The sequence below is a fragment of the Lampetra fluviatilis genome, chromosome 11 (genome assembly GCF_964198595.1).
Source record: "Lampetra fluviatilis chromosome 11, kcLamFluv1.1, whole genome shotgun sequence".
Lineage (NCBI taxonomy): Eukaryota > Metazoa > Chordata > Hyperoartia > Petromyzontiformes > Petromyzontidae > Lampetra > Lampetra fluviatilis.
The window spans coordinates 5,211,375-5,234,938 of NC_136285.1; the positions used below are offsets into that span (position 1 = coordinate 5,211,375).

General features: G+C 47.6%; 1 protein-coding gene across 2 annotated transcripts in view; it reads left to right on the top strand.

Annotated features, from left to right (window-relative positions):
- ALDH1L2 (aldehyde dehydrogenase 1 family member L2) overlaps positions 1-23,564 on the top strand; it is a 54,659-nt gene that overhangs the window by 4,948 nt on the left and 26,147 nt on the right. For both annotated transcript variants that reach the window (XR_013637194.1, XM_078860833.1), the window contains exons 2-6: positions 1,754-1,898; positions 12,211-12,445; positions 14,102-14,267; positions 16,020-16,121; positions 23,272-23,361. Coding sequence is in view for 1 of the 2 variants with exons in the window: in XM_078860833.1 (XP_078716959.1) it covers positions 1,754-1,898; positions 12,211-12,445; positions 14,102-14,267; positions 16,020-16,121; positions 23,272-23,361 (738 nt within the window). In the remaining variant the exon portion in view is untranslated. The remainder of the gene's footprint in view (positions 1-1,753; positions 1,899-12,210; positions 12,446-14,101; positions 14,268-16,019; positions 16,122-23,271; positions 23,362-23,564) is intronic.

The window sequence follows — 23,564 nt, forward strand, 5'->3', positions numbered from 1 at the left end:
ACTCAAATAATGGGAAAATGTATAGATCATAAAAGACCATGTATTGTGCAGTATTTGGATGTACTGTATGTTGAACTTTTTTCGCACCGTACACCTTCAACCGTGCTAATATTCGGAGGTGCAGATATTAAAAATGTAGACCCTGCAGAAAATCCTTGACCATAACAGCTTGTTTGTTTAGAATTCAGTGTTATGTTCATGACGAAATAACCTTAATTTCACTTGTTACAACTACAAAAAAATATTTTTGCGGATATATGGGAATTTTAATGTGTTACTTTTCGAGCTATGGAATGACTGACCTCTGGCATGATGCCTGGTTACATCATTCAACTCACAACCAGAAGGCTAAAATAGAAATCGCAGTCGAGTGTTCAACAAATCCTACGTTCATGCATTGGTCAATAAAATGGTTACCGTGTCATGGGAATTCAATGGTGATTATTGTATGGAGAGACTGGCCCCCATCATAGTAATGTGGAATTTCCAATATTTACAGTGCTCACGACGAATACATGAGCATAACCCAATCCCGTTGAAGCTGGGAGACACTTTGACTTAACAATTAACACGTGCTGTATCGTATTGATATGGAATACAAATTAAATGCAAGGTGGCTGGGTGGCTCAGAGATAAAGAGTGCAGAGCTGGCATTGGTGAGATCCTGGGTTTAAATCCAAGTAGCTGCCTGTGATTCAGCCGGGTTCTCAAGTGTCATGGGTTGATGCTCTCAGCCTGGTTACTAATAACTGCACACAAAAAACCCCATCACATTAACTTTGGTTCTGCATTTGATGTGGTCAAATTCCAGCATTGAGATTTAAAAATCGGTCTGACTGTCATGCAATGAACATGACTGTCATATGCAGTGGGTGAAAAAGTGTTGCCCTCTGCTGCGTGGATCAGAGGTCACTTGAAAATGTAGCTCTGTGATGTCCACTTCCATTGGTTGTTCTCTAACATGAAGGGCTGTGATCTGGTATGCGAGAGATGCAAATGGAAATTGAATCAAATAATTCTAGATTTGAAGCTTTCGTGACTGCAAGGAATCATATTCTTAGGTTTGTTCGGTAAAGTCGCGTAGGTAAAACATCAAAATTAATGAAAATAAAATAAAATAAAACGAAAATCACGACGTTTCGGAGGCAACACAAGTCTCCGTCATCAGGTGGGACCGTCACAGCCGAATTAGCTGCATCAAGTGAGGCAATGATTCAAGATGTAATCCCCTCTCCTCCCCCCTTCAACTTGCTTATAAGGGATTACATCTTGAATCATTGCCTCACTTGATGCAGCTAATTCGGCTGTGACGGTCCCACCTGATGACGGAGACTTGTGTTGCCTCCGAAACGTCGTGATTTTCGTTTTATTTTATTTTATTTTCATTAATTTTGATGTTTTACCTACGTGACTTTACCGAAAAGACCTAAGAATATGAATCAAATAACATGATGCTGACAACACAATTGGGATGCAATTGGGGGTGGGGAGGGAATTCATAATCGGAACCTAAAACATATTACGTAATAATGACAATTTCTAGAGGTCTAACATGGGAAAGCATTATGAGGCTGCTGGCTTGCACCCAATTATAAGTGTGGTGGTAAAGCTAAATTAGATCAGTGCAGTTCCATTGACGTTAGAGTCAGGACACACTTTAAATTTCACCTTGAGTTTAATGATACCATATGCCTGTATTCCTATTAAATGATCCCATTATTTTGCCCTGCATCCTTTGTTGCTGTCTTTTCAGGTTTATTATGCCAACAAGCTGAAGGTGGCTGTGATTGGACAGAGCCTGTTCGGACAGGAGGTGTACAAGTCCCTGCGGAAGGAGGGCCATGCTATCGTGGGGGTATTCACCATCCCTGATGTCAATGGAAAGCCCGACCCCTTGGGTAAGTTTCGTACTTGGCTTAGCACAATTGCATCAGTGAGTATTTATATGATTATTTATATTGCATTGTTTGTGCAACATATCACTTAGAATACTTTATCATGGGGATATGTAGTATTGCTTAATGTTATAAAATGTTGATGTTGTGGGGTGGTGATCGTGGAGGGCCGAGATGGGGTGTCACGGTGGTGAGATATTATCTCCATTTCCTGATATGTAGGAGGTTGTGGGTTGGATCCCGACTCTGACGCTTGTATATTTCTGACGCTTGTATATTTCGAGTTTGCATGTTCTCCCCATGGTCACGTGGATTTTTCTCCTGGTCCTCCAGTTTTTCCCTCCACATTTAGAAGCGTGCGTTTTCGAATATTTGGTTGTAATACAAGTCCACGCGATAAGCCACGTTGTTGAGCTATCATTTGCGGCTCGGTCACTTCTGAAAAAGAGCTATCTAGCTCAGTGTGCCTTACCTGGTAAATTAAAAATAAAGTTAAAATAGTTTTTTGTTGATGACCTTGAGTCAGTGTGTGATATTACATGTTCCTATGGCAAGGTATAGTTGGCCCATTCAACAAAAAGCGCATTTGAGTTCCCTCAAAGTGGTGGTGATTTTATCGTGCAAAATTTGAACTCGTGACCTGAGTATGAGTCAAGCGCTGTAACCAGTGTCACCAATAAGATCTGTTTTTTGTTATCAGATATTGGGTCTTTGGAAATGTTACTGTTTGGTGAACTGGAACAGTAAAGCAGACTCACACTTCAAGCCTTAAGAATACAGTTCCAAAATACAAATGAATATCATTGCATAAACTACTTATTATTTGAATCATTAAATAGAGCAAGCAATCATTGGGAGAATCACACTATGTAACACAATTTTTGTTCCTGGGTAGTAATTGTTATTTCGTAATTGCTTATGCCTAAAAAGTATATAAAATGGCTATTATTCCCCACAAACTTTGCTTTTGTGACCAGGACAGTGATATTTTAATGTACCTATTTTCAATTAAGTCAGAAAAAAACAACATATGAATCTAAATTATTACACAGTGTAATCAATATGTTTGGTAAGCACTCGAAATCAAACCTTTCTGTGGTGTGATTCTGCATGAATTTCCACTTTGTTAAATATCCTTACACAATTGAAATGGAAATTTCACCTAAATAAAACTATTTATTTATTAACTTTGCCTTCAAAAGGAAAAATATATAATAGGCAATGTTTTAGGCAATATCCCTTCTTAATAGGCCTCATTGTGTAAAGTGAAGTCGCCACTCTATGTGCTTAGACGAAAGGCCATGGTCTATTGCGTACTTTTCCTTTTAAGGCCACAGTTTTTTTTCATGAGTGTGATATCAAATAACTTAATGAAGTAATACAATAATTAATAGTATAGAGGTTATAAGTGAAAAATGAATAAAACCCATTCAATGAACAGTGTTCGTGCCTAAATGTGTTCGTGCCTTTATGTATTAAGTGAAGCTATTTTTGAATGTCAGATGAGTTCACTTAGACCACTGGGAACAAACATTTAATGAATATAGGTGTAGGGTTGTTACGGGAGGGCTGTAGGTGCATAGGATCCTACGGGGAATAAACACAGTGGGCGGAGCTCCGGGAGTACACGGGGGGGGTGCCCGCAGCGACGTCCGCATCAGGCAGCCTGGGGGGTTGTGATCCTGACGAGGGGTATAAAGGGGGAGGACAGAGAGAGCTCGGGGCTCAGTCTGGGAACGAAGGAGGAAGAAGGAAGATCTTCTAGTTAGAAGCCCTGGACTCCCCTCGACGCCGCCCTTGTAAGGGCTGCGGAGGATCGAGCCAGAGGCGTGGTTCCGTGAACCAGGGTCAGTACCCTGGGACTCCGGAGACCGTAGCCCGACTCACCAGTGTCGGGCCAGTTAGCCTCCCCTAGCCCGTTAGTGGAGGACTTGGGAGTAGGTCAGGATTAGCTAGAGTGTATCCCCAGTTATCCGGGTGAGGGGGCCGCTACCCCCTCTAGTGCTGTCCTGTACCGACAACTTGTAATAAAGACACGTGTGCCTCAACCTGCGTGTCCAGCGTAATTACCGGTACTTCATCTGGTGTCAGAAGTGGGGTTACGGACATGGAAACACGTCAGACAGCTCGAGCCAGAGTACCGGACGAGGACACTGCTGAAATCGTTGAGCCCGAGACGGCTCACCAAGACATGGTGCAGCCGGGGCCTGACGCGTTCCTGCCGGGGCATCGGCATGAAGAGGGGCCGCAGCCAGACGCGCTATGGCTGGCTCACGAGAGGCTGGCGGAGCTGCTGTATGCCGCTGCCGCCACGCTGGAAAACATCACGCGGCTGGGGGCTGGTGGTCCACCACGGGGCGAGGGGAGTCGACGACCGGAGCGCCTTCCCGCCATTTCGGAAGACTCCAACTTTGAATTTCCCGCCATCGCCACGGCAGCTGCAGAGGGCGTGGCCGGGCTAAACCTTGGGTCCGACACCGCTCTCGCTGGGACAGCCGCATCATCGCCAGCGGCGGGAGCGTCATCACGGCTGCGACAGGCGATTCCATCTGCCATTCGCGCCGACGCACAGCCGAGTCCTGGGGATAGCAGCCTACAGACTTCCAAGGCGAACGCTGCGCTGCAACAACGGCTGCCTCCGCTGAAGGAATTTGTTGGCGCGGAGGGCGACTGGGGCGGCTTCCAACGACGCTTCATCGCCCACCAAGAAATGGCAAGGTGGTCGGACGACGAAGCCCTCTGCGCGCTGCCGGCGCTCCTCGACGCCGACGCGCTCGCCGCCCTCACATCGGCGCCAAGAGAGAAGCGTTCTACTCTGCCGAGGGCGCTACAACTGCTGGCTGGGGTCTATGGACCATCTGCAGAATGCAGACAGCAGTTCTACGACCGCAAGCGGGGTGAAAAAGAGTCGCCCCTGGCATACAGGACGAGCCTCCTGGCGCTGGCCAAGACGGCTTTTCTCCGTATGGACGACGACGGCGTGGACGCGATGGTCACGGAGAAAATCCTCCTCCTGGCAGACGACCTGGACATCGCTGTCGTCGCACAGGAGGACGCCGAGATGACCTCTCTTCAGGCGGCGCGCCTCCTTCACGCCAACCTTCTGTCCCTGCGGCGGAAAGCCAGCAGGGCATCGGCCGGGCGTGCGGTGGCTGCAGCCACCCTTCCGACGGAGGAGCTTTACGCCGTCGACCATCGACGGCAACAGGCGCAAGGAGCACGGTCGGGCCGGGACGGCTCAAGCCGTTTCGACCGTCCATCGTCTCCACCAGGGCTCCCGCGGTGTTTCAACTGCGGCGTTCGGGGCCACGTCGCCTCGGGGTGCCGCTCGCCTCGACAGCGCGGGACGACGCCTCGACGGGACGCCGGGCCTCCTCCTCCCAAGCTCCAGCAACATGATCCGGCGAGTCGGGGCACCACACATGTTTGGCCGAAGCACCCACCCGTTGCACACTCTCGCACCACAACGAACGGGGGGCCGATGTTGCGTTGCGACGGGCCAACGCGGATCACTGCGGGGACTCAAATCGAGCCCAAACAGTGGTCCGTGTTGGCCCATCGCGTGGTAGCCGCGTCGTCAGGGTCGTCGGCCGTGGTCGGACACATTGACGGGGTAGAGGTACGCATCCTGGTCGATACGGGGGCATCGGCGACAATCATTTCGGAGTTAATTTACAATATTCTGCCTGTACAAAGCCGGCCTTTACTGCCGGTTAACGTCCCATTCTATGCCGCTAACGGGGGCTCTCTGGGCATCATGGGACAGATTCGAGCGCAAATTTGTATTGGGGACATCAAATTGTCGGGGCCGATTTTCGTTTCCTCCTCGCTGGCGGTTCCGTGCCTGCTGGGGACGGATTTCTTAGGCAAAATGCCAATTCGTATTTTGATCGACCAAGGATGCATTGAGCTTCCGTCGGGGCGACGCATGGCGTTCCTGCCTTCCCCTGCGGCGGCTCGGACGGCGTTCGCGACAGTACCGGCGTTCGTCGTCAGAACAGTTAGTGTGCCGCCGGGAGCTCAAATGCTAGTGCCTCTGAAACTTCGTAAGCCCTTCGCTAAGGGCGTAGGGGATCAGGGTGTTTTGCTGGGACCGTCTAGGGCCGGGGTTAATGCACCTCATTTGATTCCGGCCCAGACCGTCGTAAGAGGGGACGGGGACCCTTTCATCGCGGTCCTCAATGTGGGGTCGCAGCCAGTGGTGGTTCCTCAAGGGACGGTGCTCGCTCACGCGACGCCGGTGCCCTGCGAGGAACCTGTCGCGAACCATGTTGGCACTGCTTCCCGGATGCTCCCACATTCGGACAGCGATGAAGGGTGGCTCGACGCGCTTTGTGCGGGATCGACGGACCTGACAAATTCAGAGCGCCAACAGCTTAGAACGCTACTGAGGGAATTTTCCGACGTTTTCAGTCGGAATAAATATGATTTGGGTTGCACTCACCTGCTGCGTCACCATATTGACACGGGTGACAGCGCGCCAATTCGCCAAAATCCGTTTCGGTTAAGTCCTGCCGAAAAGGACCATGTCAAATCGGCTGTTGATGACATGTTAGCCGCCGACATCATTTCTCCCTCCACCAGCCCTTGGGGAGCGCCGATCGTCCTGGTTAAAAAGCAGGACGGCTCGTTGCGGTTTTGCGTGGATTTTCGGCGCCTTAATAAAATTTCGGTTGCCGACGCATACCCGCTCCCACGGATGGACGAATCGCTGGACGCCTTGGCGGGAGCGCGATTCTTCTCCACACTAGATTTACTTTCGGGATTCTGGCAGCTTCCTCTGGACGATGATTCTAAGCCTAAAACTGCTTTCCGTACACCGCACGGCCTGTTCCAATTCAACCGGTTGCCGATGGGCTTACACTCAGCGCCGGCAACTTTCCAGCGATTGATGGAATTGGTTTTGGCTGGATTGCAATGGGAGTCGTGCCTGATTTATTTGGATGACGTTATTGTCTTTGGTAAAACTTTTGATGAACATCTCCAGAGGTTGCGGGCGGTTTTCCTAAAGATGCGGGCTGCTAATTTGAAATTTAAGCCCCAGAAATGCCATTTGTTACGCCAGTCGGTGCGTTATTTGGGGCACATCGTAGGGCGCTCGGGTATTGCTACCGATCCCGCCAAAACGCAGTGTGTCAGCTCCTGGCCGACTCCCACCTCGGTGGGAGAGGTCAGGAGTTTTATTGGCTTTGCATCATATTACCGACGCTTTGTCGCAAATTTCGCAACGATTGCCAAACCCCTACACGCGTTAACATCTAAAGGGGTTCGGTTCCACTGGGGTCAGGATGAGGAAGCTGCTTTCTGCTCCCTTCGGGATGCCCTGGTAAAGGCTCCTCCCCTGATTTACCCAGATTTTTCGAGGCCGTTTTTGCTCGACACCGACGCGAGCAACACGGGTATTGGAGGCGTGCTTTCCCAGGTGGTTGACGGCGTGGAACGGGTGGTTGCGTATGGCAGTCGGGTGTTGTCTCCAGCGGAGCAAAGATATTGTGTCACCCGTAGGGAACTGTTGGCAATTGTCTATTTCATCCAACAGTATCGCCCATATCTGTACGGTCGGCATTTCACCGTCCGCACAGATCATGCGGCACTGCAGTACGCCCTGAAGGTTCAACAGCCATCGGGACAATTGTCCCGATGGTTGGAGGTCCTCCAGGATTTCGATTTCGAAACCACCTACCGTAAGGGCGTTCGCCACACCAACGCTGACGCTCTGTCACGGATGCCAACCGCCTCCGAATGCGCATGCCTCCTGGGGTCTGGGCGTTGCAAGCCAGCAGGGGACATGATGGTTCCGGTCCTGGCGGCCGCCGCCAATGACGAAACATTGGTCACCAATGATATCGCGGAACAAGGGAAAGATTCCCTGCTTGGGTTGCCCGTTAATGGGGGCGCCTCCAAATGGAGGATACCTCCCTCCTCGCGCTGCGTCGTCGCGCCGGGGAGAGGGGGCGGGGGACGGGTGAGGCCGACGCTTGGGGGATGCACGCAGGGTTGCTCATGCATTGGGACAGCAAATCCCACCGTCACCGGCTGGTGGTCCCTTCAGGATTACGGGGTAAGGTGGTGTGGGCTGCTCATGAGCGCCTCCTCCACCTGGGTACCCAGAAAACTCTCGCCTTGCTCCAGCTGAATTTTTTTTGGCCGGGCATGACAAGGGATGTCGCTGATCTGTTGGCAGCATGCCCTCGGTGTGCACAGCGCAAACCACCGGCACGGGAGTCGAACCCGCCCTTGCAGTCCATCCAGGTCTCCAGAGTAAATGAACTGGTCGCACTGGACATTCTGGGGCCATTCCCTGCCACCCCCAGGGGAAATAGATATTTGCTTACGGGGGTCGAATATTTTACGCGCTGGCCTATGGCCTGGCCCCTGCCAAATCAGTCGGCAGCAGCCATCATTGACGCCTTTGTCCAGGGTTATGTCATGGACAAAGGTGCTCCGGAGCGGTTGCTGACCGACCAGGGTAGAAATTTTTCCGGGAAACTCCTAAAACAAGTCTGTGATCTCCTAGGAACGAAAAAAATTCGAACCTCTCCTTATCACCCGCAAACGGACGGGATGGTCGAGCGTCTGCATCGCACCATCTCGTCTATGTTGTCGCAGCAAGTTTCGGACTCGCAGACTGATTGGGACTTACAAATTCAAGGGGTTCTAGCGGCATACAGATTGGCTCCCCATGCTGCGACGGGGTTTTCACCCTTCTTTCTTATGTATGGCCGCGAACCCGACCCACCTGTTCCGGCACAGCTGCAGATCCCCGCGCCGCTGGGCAAAACTAAATTGGACGAACACGTTAAATTTAACCTTGACAAACTGACTGAGGCGCGGGATGCTGCGAGGCTAAATTCTGACAGGCGTCAAAAGGCGAACGAGCGCCTCAGGCTGGCTCGCGCGCACGTGCTGCAGTGGAAGCCGGGGGACAGGGCATGGCTGCACTGTCCCCAGGTACCACTCGCGACCTCCTCCAAACTCGTACGCCCGTGGCGGGGCCCCGTCGAGGTTGTCGACGTTTTGAGGCCTCAGTGCGTTCGAATCAAATGGGGGAGGCGCCGGTGGTTTGTACACCCCTCTAGGCTAAAACCGTTCGTTGCGGTGCGAGGGCCCACTCCACACGCGCGGGGCCAAGCATGTGGGGGGTCGACCGACTCGGAGGGTCCGTCGCTGCTCTCGCCTGATGTGTTGCCGGCTGTCCCACCCACAGGTGCACCGGGAATGACGGGCTCGTGCCCTACAACCCACACGGGTGATGCCGATGGTCGCGCCACTTCAATCGCGACCTCATCTCGAAAGGGACAGCCGCCACCGGATGGTCCGCCGTCCGGGGTTGCCCCGTGTGACGGGCCTGCGGCAAGGACGCGCGCTAAAATGCGCAGACTCTTATAAAATACGAAAGGAAGAATTTTTTTTTATTTCACGTCTCATGGTTACTGTATGCTGCGTCGGTGGTGCGCTCCTGGCACATTGTGTGTGTGGGCGGGGTGTGTGTGTTGTGGGTGCGTTGTGTGTCGTGGGTGTGCTGTGTATGCTGGGGGAGTTCCTGGCTAGTTGTATATACGCGCTTTTACGGATTTCGTATTTATACGGGGGGGGGGGGGGGTGCGTCGGACATTCCCTTCGGGGGTGTGGTTGTTCTTCTTGTTGTTGTTGTTCAATTTGCATTTTGTTGAAAAAAATGAGGCACACACGGGGTTGAGGGGTAAATGTTCCTTTATTGGAATTGTTGCAGCCGGGACGGCTGCGAGCTGTAATGGGGGGATTGATGTAGGGTTGTTACGGGAGGGCTGTAGGTGCATAGGATCCTACGGGGAATAAACACAGTGGGCGGAGCTCCGGGAGTACACGGGGGGGGGGTGCCCGCAGCGACGTCCGCATCAGGCAGCCTGGGGGGTTGTGATCCTGACGAGGGGTATAAAGGGGGAGGACAGAGAGAGCTCGGGGCTCAGTCTGGGAACGAAGGAGGAAGAAGGAAGATCTTCTAGTTAGAAGCCCTGGACTCCCCTCGACGCCGCCCTTGTAAGGGCTGCGGAGGATCGAGCCAGAGGCGTGGTTCCGTGAACCAGGGTCAGTACCCTGGGACTCCGGAGACCGTAGCCCGACTCACCAGTGTCGGGCCAGTTAGCCTCCCCTAGCCCGTTAGTGGAGGACTTGGGAGTAGGTCAGGATTAGCTAGAGTGTATCCCCAGTTATCCGGGTGAGGGGGCCGCTACCCCCTCTAGTGCTGTCCTGTACCGACAACTTGTAATAAAGACACGTGTGCCTCAACCTGGGTGTCCAGCGTAATTACCGGTACTTCATAGGCATGATTCATCCTTTACTCTTCCTACACAGTTTTCAACGTGATAAATTTACTATTAGTTTAGCTTTTGTTTCGTCGTGTGCACAACTGCATCTCCGATTGGCACAGTTGGGTATGTACGTTGCGAAAGAAGTTCACCATACAGACATACAACTGCATTGTCAGCTAACGGGTAAAAAAAAACCCGTTTTATTGCCTTTGTGCAACTGTGTTCCTACATTTTCTGAATTTCAAACAGCACTCTTAGAATTTTTGCAATTGTCATTTGGGCATTGCACACACTTTCAGGCAGTGCTCCAAGTGACAAATTAAATGGACATTTTAAGAGTCGTCATCAAAACGAGGTTTATATTTTCCAGTGGTGACGCATTTATTGGTTCACTGGGAATGTAATTATAGCCAGCTCACTGAGCCAGATCCGCAACGTCTGCCATTCTGTCATCCGTCGTCAATTAAGTGTCCTTTAATTTCTCATGAGAATTCTGAACAATAAAGCATTGTAGTGCTCGGTCATATACTGCTATGATTAGCTACTGACATCTAAATACTATTAAAAAAATAGTGGGTGTATGTATGTATGTACATTGAACTTATTTTCACCGTCCATATACATTTTCACACCGAGGCTCTATGCTAGTCCAATGCTTGCCGAGCTGCATTGGCTTCTGGTTGTTGAACGAATACGTTAACACATTCCTGCGGAGGGAGCTGATAGGAACGCTGGGTTGCTCGGTCAATGGCCAGGGTCAACGGCGGCGTGGTGTATTCCGCAACTATGCCCGACTGTGAGGGCGGACACAAGCCGGCGTGAATAGGTTAAACGTTGAGTTTTATAAGGGCACCACGGGGTGACCAGCCCCTCCCCACCCAGCCCCACCCCTCCCACCCCCCACCCAGCCCCTCCCCACCCTCCCCTCCCCACCCAGCCCCACCCTCCCCACCCAGCCCCTCCCCACCCTCCCCTCCCCACCCAGCTCCTCCCTCCCCACCCAGCTCCTCCCTGCACGACGGACAGACGGACACAATAATCCCCTGTGGGATGGTGTAACCAGGAGGTTCCTATCAGTATAAGGGCGCAGTTATTAGACACAAAGTGCTGGCCACAAATGAACCACAATACCTTGCTGGTCTCGTCAAGGAGCATAAACCATCACGCGAACTCCGGTTCTCCTCGCAGCAGCATTTGGATGGCCATAGAACAAAGATGGTCACTTCATTGTGCGCTTCCAGATGCACTTCTGCGGCCGTCTGGAACGCTCTTCCGATATTAGAAAGCCACTGGAGCTGTGCACTTTTAAATCTAGATTGAAAACGAATTTCTTTAGAACTGCTTTTTGTGTTTAGTTTGTTGTCCTTCCCCCGCACCTCCGATTAGCATGGTAGATTGTGTACTGTGTGAAAGAAGTTCTACATAATACATACATGGTTCTGAAGCAGTGCTCAAAATTCCACGTTCCTATGGAATGGACCATACAATCCATAGGACAACCACTGCAGGTGCATTAACCATAAATACGTGCCATCTTCTTCCCAGCAGAGATTGAAGGTCCCCTAATCTTAAATACAAATTAGTAGGCCTTGTGTGTTGATGTCATCATCTACTTCTTCCAAATTTGATAAATTACTTGCAAAATACATAATTGGGAAAATCCACAGCGCAACACCCTCCCCTCCTGGTAGACTAATGCAGACTTATTCCCATTTTCAGGCCAGTGCTGCGTTCACGTCCCGCATAAGGCTGGCTGCCACTAGGGATCCCCTTGCCGAAACTCTATAGCAAGGCATTGGAATAGATGAGATGAGATGCGCTCTGAGGCACCTCGAGTTACCAAGACATTTAAGCACGTGCCCTATTCATGCAAGTCCTTTCTGTTGATTTCCTACAACATGGTACTTATTTTAATGACCCCAGAGACAACAAGGCCGACGACGTCAACCCAAAGCTGTGATGTGAACTCTTGTCGCACAGGGGCCCTCGTGTATTAACTTCTCAGCTGCTCTGCACTCCGATAGCTTTGGTGGCCGACAAGGAGGGGACGCCCGTGTTCAAGTTCCCTCGTTGGAGGACGAAGGGAAAGCCCATTCCGGAGGTGCTGGAGGCGTACAAGTCCCTCGGAGCCCAGCTCAACGTGCTGCCCTTCTGCTCGCAGTTCATCCCCATGGACGTCATAGATCACCCAAGCCACGGCTCCATCATCTACCACCCGTCCCTACTGCCTCGCCACCGTGGTGCCTCCGCCATCAATTGGTATGTTCCGCTTCTCGTTCAGGTTCGCGTGCGATACCGGACGCTGCCACGGTTGTTTTTTGGCACGTAGCGAATAGCCGATTGGTATTGCCGCAGACCCTGCCCAACGATGCGTGCATCGAAGTGCAAATTACATGCAAATTTTTTCGCAATGACGACCTTTACATTTGTGGGACGAACAAGACTGAACAACGTGAGACACGTAGAGATTAGAGAGACGATACAAAACAGAGGGTACAAATAAGGAGGACATTCCTTGATTGAAACGATACTAAATTTGTGAATTAATTGAATTGCGAGGAAAGGAGGTACATCGTTATATATACTTATTAGATTTATTCTCAGTGGAATAGTGACACAGGACAGCTGAAAGTGTCATATCCAATACATACAGTACAGGAATTGGTTATATCTGCAATTATTGTGATTCCAGCATCGTTATCTTGGACGTGTGATTAAAATAACAGCGATACTAACGCATTAATATTGCTTGTCAATTTATGGATTTTGATGCCTTGGGGAATAGTGAAGGCTCACCGACAGCTAGTTACTCCGGATTTTTTACGAGTGAGTAGTGAAGGTTTTCTGAGAGGTCACATGCACCCAGGCCCAGGCGTTACTGATAGAGTAGCAAGCACTTACTGGGCAGGTGTCAGTGAACAATCGCAGTAGCAGCTATCGATGGAGTCACGAAAGTCCCCTGACAGGCGTGGCATTTAACAGACCCGTGCGTTATTGATCACGTGGTAAAGGCTGGCTTATGTGTCACAACAAGTACAGGCCTAAGTGCTTTGGATGTATTGGAAGAGACTGACAGACAGCCCAGTCCCTCAACGGGCATTGCACTCATACACTGCGCACGCAATCCAGCGTGAGACGCTTTGATTTGTGGAACTCCCACACGTGCCGGGCAGTAAGGCGGTAAACCAATTGGTCCTATGAGCACGTCTGTGTCGACCTCTCAGTATTGTCCCCACGTGTGTGTTGATTTTGTCCTTGGGCACGGGTCCTCTCCAACAGGCAAAACGCTCCTTGAAAATTGAATTGGCCAAAACTTCCCAGGTTTTCCTTTAAAAAAATGCATCCTTCTCATTACTGCATTCTCAGTCTATATCAGAGAGCTGAGCAAATCAACGTTAAGAACTGCAATACCAGCAGCAGCAGGCAATGCTTTATAACCGAGAGAAAAATTTAGCTGCTCAATTCAGTTCCCGAAGAAGCTTCCACCAGATGCAGCAAAACGTCGGACATTTTGCCGAACAACACACGGTACAACCCGAACACACATCGGCAGGTCACTGGGTATGGCGCCGTACAGCACGAAAACCAACGCAGTGGTAAAGCATCATTGTGTGTTTGTGTGTGTGTGGGTGTGTGTGGGTGTGTTTGTGTGTGTGGGTGGCTCCGAAGTTCAATTCCCACTTATGGCCAACAATAGTGACGATGATCTGAACCGGTCCTGGGCCTCCCCTAGGTCGACTCAAATGAGTACCTGGTGTGGTGTATAAACATAGCCTCTGGGGAGACAAAGGCGGCCGGGCGTTGTGCTCGTGTGCCGTGCCGGCCTTCATAGGCGCTGCTCGCTAACGGCACTTGTCCCCTACAGTCTGTTAATAGGCTATATGGGGGGGGGTCTTTGTCTTTTGTGGCTTGCAGGACTCTGATCCACGGGGACCAGCGCGGAGGCCTCAGCGTGTTCTGGGCAGACGCCGGCCTTGACACGGGGCCCTTATTGCTACAGCGTGAGTGCCGCGTCGAGCCCAATGACACGGTGGACTCGCTCTACAACCGCTTCCTCTACCCCGAGGGCATCAAGGCCATGGTGAGCGCGGCGCCCCACTGAGCTGAGTGTTGCGTCGAGCCGTGCGGTGCAGAGGGCTGGGAATGGGGAGATATTATGGGGGGAACTCATAAATGATCCCCCCCAACCACCCCCACTAGATTTGGACCGTACACTAGATCTGAAGGGGAGGAGCTTCGCTCCTTATGTGGGTGTCTTTACACGTTTGTGGGTCTCTGCCCGTGTCTGTGGGTCTCTGTGTGTGTCTGCGGGTGTCTGTGTTTGTGGGTTTACGGGTTTATCTGTGGGTGTCTGTAGGTATCTGTGCTCCTCTGAGTCTCTGTGTTTGTTGGTCTCTGTGCTCATCTGTGGATCTTTGTGCGCATCTGTGGGTAGTCGTGCATGTCTGTGGGTCTCTATGCATTTCTGTGGGTCTCTCTGTTAGTCTAGGGGACTATCTATGTAAAAAAACAAAGTTTAATCTTTAATTCCTCCCGGAATGCAGTTGGGTTCAAATTTTCACTCCTACCACAGCGTTTTGGGGCGTTCCGGCTCATTTCCACCACTGGCCGTGCATGAGTGCTGTGCACAACTTCATGTTGTTGTGCATTGTTCCATACATTTCAGTGTGGCGTTACATAATGTATTAGAATGGTATTTGTTGTGTTGAACAATGCAGTGTGGTGCTGTGTGATGCATTGCATTGTCGTGTATTGTGTTTGGCAAGGCAGTGTGGTGATATGTCATTTATTATGCTATTACACATTGTGTAATACATTATGGTGTGGCATTAAATAACGAATTATGACAATGCTGTGTGTTATATTTCGATTTACCGAAAGAACCAAGAAGAAAAAAAAAATGCTGTGTGTGTTTTGTTGAGCAGTGTGTTATGATGTTATGCAATACATGCAGTGATATACATTATGGGGAGTAATTGTGGCATTAAGTATTGCAGCATTATGCAGATGATTGCAGTTATATGTAATGTAGGTAATTTATTAATTATGTCTACAATGTGACAACAGTGGCAAGTGAGAATGTACATAATATAAATGTATCACATGTAAAAAATAACTTATCACAAGTTAAGCTTATTCCCAATCACATTAATTCTTATTTAAAATATAGTGATATTGGTTAGAAAATCTTCAGTTTTGTCACAGGGGAGCTCAATACAATAATTGGCTGTGCGATACATGGATCAGCATCTTCCTGTATCACAAATCATGTCTTTTCAAATATATCTGACATCTGTGAAAAAACTACTGGACATCTGCGAAAACTACACGCACACAGACACACAAAGACGAAGATCCCCCGTATAGCCTTAACACACTGTTTGCGCAAGGGATGTTAGTGAGCACCTATGAAGGCCGGCACGGCACACGACGAGGTGGGTGTCACAAAGACAAAGATCCCCCGTATAGCCTTAACATAATTTTGGGGCAGGTGCTGTTAGCGAGACACAGACAAACAGTGTAAATAAATATTCTGATTCCAATATATATATATTTTTGTATCATGGCCCAATCTACCCATGTCATCTTGCCGTTGAATACATCAATTAAGTTCAGTCCAACAAGCTCTTTGGTGTAACTTCTATTTGTGTATTTCAGTCTGACTTTCCTGCACCTGGTTGAAAAATGTTTCCACTTAAAAGTTCCATCGCGTGCCAGTGTCGTGCATGGCTTCTTGTCATGCGGTCCAACACGGTAATGTGTTGAGCACTGCCCTTGTGCTGTGCACACCGTAGACCAGTACTGCAACCGCGTGTTATATCACATTGTTCAGACGGAAGCCGTTCAGCTGATTGCCGACGGAAAAGCCCCCAGGATACCGCAGACAGAAGAAGGAGCTACGTATGAAGGCATACAACATAAAGAAGCTGCACAGGTACGGCGACTATCTCACGTTTCTGCATTGTGCGAACACCACAAGGTCTTGCGCTTTTTGATGTGTTCGGGCGACCGCATACAAGCCTGTGTCATCGCCTGTGGTGTTCAAATCCCTATGCTAATAGTGGTAATAAACCTTAAATAATGCAGACTGAAGTCAGCTAAGGTCAGCCTGAGCACTTTGGCTTTGTAAATGTGAAGCATGCCATTGATGAATGTATGGGTGGCGAGCCACTCCTACACCTGGTGAACCTGCTGTCTGAAACACGCTGCTGCTTGTATGCAATGCGGGCTCCATTCCAGTCCTTGCTCAAGACCTCTCTTCTCCTTCGCTTGTGATTGACTGCCTCCTAATCCAATGCCTTAATTCTCTCTATGGAATTGAACGGAAACTGTGTGCATCACACATACATATTTATAATGATAATTAAATCCAGATTTAAAGATGTCAATTATTCCTCGGGTCATTCATTATTTACTTTCTTTTTCCATACAAAAGTAGATAAGTGGACATTGTTCGTGTTTACTCAGTACATTAAGCCACCACCAGTGTACTGAGTGGTGTGCCTGTGTTTTCAAGTTTGTTAAATCTCTGGGGATCAAAATACCGTAATGTTATTGGCTATCTGAAGAGAAGGCTCTTCGTGTCTGTCGTCCAGCTTTGAGGGCAAGAGTTGGTGGATCGCACAGATCTGTGGAACTCCAAAGCATGCTGGCTAGGCTGCAAGGAGGTCAGGGGATGGAAGCACAGTTCATGGATTCTTGAATCCTCTGTCAATCATTCAGTGATGGAATTCGCCAAACATCGCAATGTAGGACTGTGCTGATAAACGAGTTTTAGGTGTCACTGACGCTTTCCTCTATGAACAAAAATACTATTGTTAATCATCGTAGACAATACGCTCTTTTCATAAATTCGTGCATGTTAATACTTTACAATACGGGGTTGTCAAAAGCGTAACAACTCCAGTAGTACAAACTAAGTGTATACATTGGACCCCATTCACACACGGCTGTTTGAAACAAAATATGCACTATCAAGTTTGGCCAATGCACGAAATGTCACCAATTATACGGGGTGTTTTTTTACCTTTAAAGGTCACAGTGTTATTGATGAGAGTGATGAGCCTAATGAAGTGTACTTTAATGGAATTCATCTGTTAAATGAAGCTATCTATATAGGTCAAATGACAACACAAGAGGGGCACTTTCATAGTTAAATGTAATTCTGGCACAAGTTAATGGCCTCAACTGTTTAAATTATTCCCACACCTCCGTGTGATCTCTCAGTTGGGCAGAGCTTTGAGCAGTGGCTTAATTGCAGGTGACTAATTGAACTGTATTGCCCTACTTTAAAAATATGTTTTTAAAAACTCCAAAGATGTGTCAATAACACCGTGGCCTGGAAAAGAAAGGCAATACAGTCTGTTCTCCGATAGTGTGTTTTTCATGACGCCAATTGGATATAGCGCGATGAATGCATTAGGGAACACATTTTTTATAAGGCGGGTGTGAATTGGATATAACGCGATCGAGTAAACAGAACTACGTCATGCGAGTAAGAATGAGCGGTTGTGCGGCTGCCTTGGCGTAGCATCACACAAGGTGGGATGCTGCTGGATGCTTCTAGATGCTACCCACGTGCCTCAATCTTTGTTCAGCCTGCATACGCATTGCATGTGTTATCGCGGACTGTGCTTTACCCTGCATTATATATTATTTATAACATAATTTTGCCAAAACGTGGTGTTCTTTAGGAACGCAACTACTACGTTATAGGAGAATAGACTGTAGGTGATGTTTTTGGCAATAACTCTTCTTCATAGCACGTACATTTCATAATTAAATTAAATCCTAGCAGATAATATAATGGACTAATTATTTTAAGGCGACGTTTTAGGCCATTGCCTGATTTATTGCCTATTATGCATGTATATTTTTCACTTCAAGGCAAGTGATATTGATGAATGTGTTGAGTTTTATTTGTCATTTGTAATTGTGCATAACTGCCAACTCAGCATCATCAAATTGTTTACTTTTAAAATTGTTTACTTTGAAAATGGTTTACTTTGAAAATTGTTTACTTAAAAAAAATAGTTTACTTTCAAAATTATTCACTTTCAAAATTATTTGCTTTCAAAATTATTTACTTTCAAAAGTGTTTACTTTCAAAATTGCTTACTTTCAAAATAGTTTACTTGAAAAAGAGTTTACTGGAAAAATTGTTTACTTTCAAAATTATTCACTTTCAAAATTGTTTACCTTCAAAATAGTTTACTTTCAAAATTGTTTGCTTTCAAAATAATTTACTTTCAAAAGTATTTTTTTCAAAAGTGTTTACTTTCAAAATTTCTTACCTTCAAAATTGTTTGCTTTCAAAATTATTTACTTTTAAAATGATTCACTTTCAAAATTGTTTACTTTCAAAATTGTTTACTTTCAAAATTATTTACATTCAAAATGATTAACTTTCAAAATAGTTTATGTTCAAAATAGTTTACTATCAAAATAATTGAATTTCAAAATTATTAGCGTTCAAAAAAAATTTGCTTTCTAAATTATTTATTTAAAAAATTATTCACTTTCAAAATTGTTTACTTTCAAAATTGTTTACTTTCAAAATTATTTACTTTCAAAATTATTTACTTTAAAAATGATTAACTTTCAAAATAGTTTATGTTCAAAATAGTTTACTATTAAAATAATTGAATTAAAAAATTATTAACGTTCAAAATTGATTACTTTCAAGATTCGTGTCTCATAACCTCTGTCTCAGGTGAACAGAGGGGAAAATTGTCTGAGCCTGGAGAGTGCTTGTTGTTGTATAAGTGACCCCCATGCGTACAAATTGTCCGCTGCTGCGAGGCTGCGTTGTGGGCAAAAAAATAATATATCACGACGTTTCGATTGCAACACAAGCGGTCATCCTCAAGCAGTTCCACTGCTGGATTTTATTTGCAATCGAAATGTCACGATATATTATTTTTTTAAATTAAATTTTCTACCTATGAGACTTTACCGAAATAACCAAAGAGTATGGATTCCTGCAGTCACGAAAGCTTCAAATCAAGATATATACATAGAGTAGGCAATACACCTCCTTCACATATCTGCCCCTCCACTTAAAAAAAAACATTTTTTAACACATCCCATCAGTCACACAAACTTCCAGGAGGGCATAATTTCAGCGGCATTTATTCAGTACAAGAGAACTCTGGAATGATTTCCACACTGAGTCTGCAGCTTTGTTGAAACAATGCTGGTGAACTGCCAGATATATTTCGGCACCCTATGGCCCTCACCTTGTAGTGGATTGCCAAAGGGGCTGTACATTTAAATTTGTGTGTGAGAATGTTTATTTATATAAGGTTGTGAGTTCACATCCTGATCATACTTCCATTCCTCTAGGGCCAATATAATGAGTTCTCCACTTTTTTAGACAGTAAAGTGGTCATCCTATGGAGAAAGCCACCCTGAACCACAGGAATGTGGAATTACCATCATTAGCTCAGGCTTGTAAATGGAGAGTCCCAGTCAACATACAACGTTAGGCCAAACGGTTCCAAGCTCCTGCCAACGTTGACATGTTCACTTGGGTAGCGCTACCAAATATTCACCTGAGTAGAGACACCTTGACTTTAACTAGACACTTTATTGATGTATCTGCTGTGTTTCTTGTTACCCTGCATGTACACTTCCATGCACGCCTCTTACTGTAATGAGTAGGCGTAGTGGCACGGGACAGATTACAAACGCGTAACCCAAACCTGCCTGTCACCACAAACATCATTGACATTGACGTATGAGCACATAACTCTTGAATTATATTGACAAAAGTCCCCGGTATAGCCTTCACGGACTTTTGGGGCAAGTGCTGTTAGCGAGCCACCTATGAAGGTCGGCATGGCACACAAACGGGGGTTGGGTGGCCAGCACCACGCCCGGCCGCCTTTGTCTCCCTAAGTGGCGATGGTTGCACACCGAACCGGGCACTGATTTGAGGCTGAGTCGACTCCTAGGTGCATGTGTGTACAATGTTTACAGAAACACGTTGAGTGAGAAAGAGAGAGGTGAGAGCGAGCCTCGTGGTTCTGAATTCCCGAACGATCACACACCCCCGTAAATACACGAGCTATTGATAGCACCACGTGGCGGGTGGGGGCGTGCGGCAGATTGAGTGGGTGTGTGCCATGAAAGGGGGGTGCGGTTGCCACACCGCTTGCCATTGGTTGCAGATGATGCTAACGTGAGGAGTCAAAAGCAGAGTTTTCCCCAGCTGCTATCTCACTGGAAAATAGATGACATCTGCCAAGGTTCCTAAGTTACCGACATCATCCACTCGCCCGCCAATCCTCAGTGGCTTCTTGGAGAGTGGCGATCCGAGAGGTTATCTCTACGATTGTCACGTAGTTTTACATACATACTGTACATCTCAACTGAATGTGATATTACATTCTTCTACTAGTACTCCTCCTGGTTACACCAGCCCACAGGGGATTATTGTGTCCGTCGTGCAGGGAGGGGCTGGGTGGAGAGGGAGGGCTGGGTGGGGAGGGGAGGGTGGGGAGGGGCTGGGTGGGGAGGGGAGGGGCTGGGTGGGGCTGGGAGGGGAGGGTGGGGAGGGGCTGGGTGGAGAGGGTGGGGAGGGGCTGCGTGGGGAGGGGCTGGTCACCCCGTGGTGCCCTTATAAAACTCAACGTTTAACCTACTCACGCCGGCTTGTGCCCGCCCTCAGTCGGGCATATTTGCGGAATACACCACGCCGCCGTTGACCCTGGCCATTGACCGAGCAACCCAACGTCACTACCAGCTCCCTCCGCAGGAATGTGTTTTGTTTACACCGGGCAAGGCCCATTGAGCTCTACAGCTTCTTTTAAAGAAGGGCCCTGGCCTCAAATTATATCTCAACAAAGTGGCTTCTCACGTGGAAATTTAGAGCAGGAAAATAATCTAAAATACATGTCTCTAATGTGGAGGGAAAAACCTGAGGATCCGGAGAAAAATCCACGCGACCGCAGGGAGATCATGCAAACTCCAAATATACAGCAGGGGTCAGGGTCGGGATTGGGATCGAACCACACGACCTCCTGCATACCAGACGAGGGAGTTAACATCTCGCCACTGCTGCACCCTTATATTTGTGCATGTACAGCCCATTTGACCATCCACTACTGAATGAGAGGCCTCCCCACGGCGTGCGTGTTATTGGGGTTTATTTGACCATACTTCACTGGAATGGAAAGTTCAGGCCGATAAAGGCAGGAAGCACAGACGTTGGAGCATAGTACGGTACACCAATTGATTTTAGTGCACTGCTATCTGCTGCAACATAGCGCCACAGGAGCCTCCAGCAGATGTTTTATCCACGATGTTATTATCTTGGTGCAGCCCCGTTGAGCTTCTGAGATCTGATGAGGTCGGGCGCATTCAGGGTGATTTTTGTCTCCGTAATAGTAATTCCAAATACATTGACCATGGAATGCAGACACGTGTTGTTGTGGCAGAGTGCTCTACTCAAATTCAGAAGGTTCCAGTTCCATTCCTGCTCAGGTTAACATTTACTTTTTAAACTACAAAAGTCCTATTGAAATCTCAGAAAGTCCTGCGTCCGATGTTTGGTGAATATTTTTAGTTCATGTTATTCATTGGAGGATTCCCAACAATAGGAGAGGATAGCACTTAAATTCCACACAAAGAGGTCGGCAATCAATTTGCTGTACCCTTCCCCACATGCACTTCTTTATCTAGGAATGTGGCTGTCACACACATATCATGGTTCCCATCAGCACGCGATCCACCAACCCCCCACCACAGGTAACTCACTGCATTTACAGCGGTGTGCAAACTCACCCAGTCAATCCAAACAGTGTGGTTTATTTTGGCTCTCTAGGCAAGTGAAAGATTTGCTATGCTGTATTTGGATGATTGCGGTTGTTTGTTTCTCTGCATACTATTCTGGTCCCTTACAATGTATGTTTTCGTAGCCAATACAATGATCCGTATGGTATTTGTTTTTGGGTCAAGCCACGTCGTAGTTTTATGCCAAAATTGTTATATGGTGTGCACGTATAACTACACGGGCACGGCGTATATATAATACCCGTGTAAACGTTAAAATCTTGTCGGGCGGTGAAGGGTTAACAACGGGAATTTTTCTAATAAAACTAGAACGTGGCCTGACCAAGAAACATATACTGTAGGTGGCATACTGGTACCTTTACACGATGTATATTCCCATAACGTTTAAGTGATTTTTTATTAATTTAATATGATGAATTTGTTGCAGTTATTAGTGACGAGGCTGAGCCCATCAACTCGCTACACTTAAGTATTGAGTTTATTTCCCAATAATAACTTAAAACAGCCATGCAGACGTGCAGTCAAAATGCCACATTTAAAGAAAAACTATGCTTCATCTTTAACATAGAAAGCAAGATATGTGTGCTGCTCAACGCACACATTATGGTACACTCAGTGTACTTTACACAGAGTGAACTGCCTCATCTGGTATACAGAAGGTCGTGGGTTCGATCCCAACCCTGGCACCTGTACATTTGGAGTTTGCGTGTTCTCCCCGTGGTCACATTGATTTTTCTCTGGGTCCTTAGGAAAAAGAGCTACATAGCTCAGTGGGCCTTACCTTGTAAACTAAGATTAGTTTAGTTTATTGAGCACTCACTGATTTATTACAGTCACTTGCTGAAAGGCAGTCAGTTTCCTCCTCATCATTCTTCTATTGCAATTGTTTATGGGAACTTCACCCATTGATTCTTCCACCCATATTGAGGACTCAATCCACCAAACACTGACTGTATCGCCTCATGCAACCACAACACTGCAGGACATTTTTTTTCCCTTTTATTTCTTTCCACGCACTGCTCCACTCTGGAGTTCATTCCCATCGTCGCTTTTTAATTTTTTTTTCTATCCATCCTCAAGTCAATATACGGTTTATGTAAACTCTTTTTGATTACACATGTTTAATAGTGCTGTCCATTGCTGGCTGCTTGGCGTTTTTGGACATTTGGGCCTGTGCTCGGCAAGTGTGATTTTAAATAAACCTAACTGAGCGAACGGTTCGAAAGCTGCACGTGAGTGTGCCGTGCATATTAACCCCGCGTTGCATTGGCCCTCTCCCCCGTGCCCAGATCAACTTCGACCAGTCGGCCGAGGCAATACACAACTGGATACGTGGTCACGACAAAGTTCCCGGGGCCTGGACCCTCATCGATGGACAAGTGAGTTTGACGGTGGCTTTTTGGGCATCAAGGTGTCATGTCCTGGCTTGCCAGGAGAAGGCGGGACTCCACCTGTTCTGTCTGTATGTGTGTGTGTTTTTTTTTCCCGGTGCTCTGGATTATTCCCACATGTAAAAACGTGTTAATTGGCCGATAGCACCTTAATATATAGAGGGCTGCAGAGCTTGGGCATTGCCAACTCA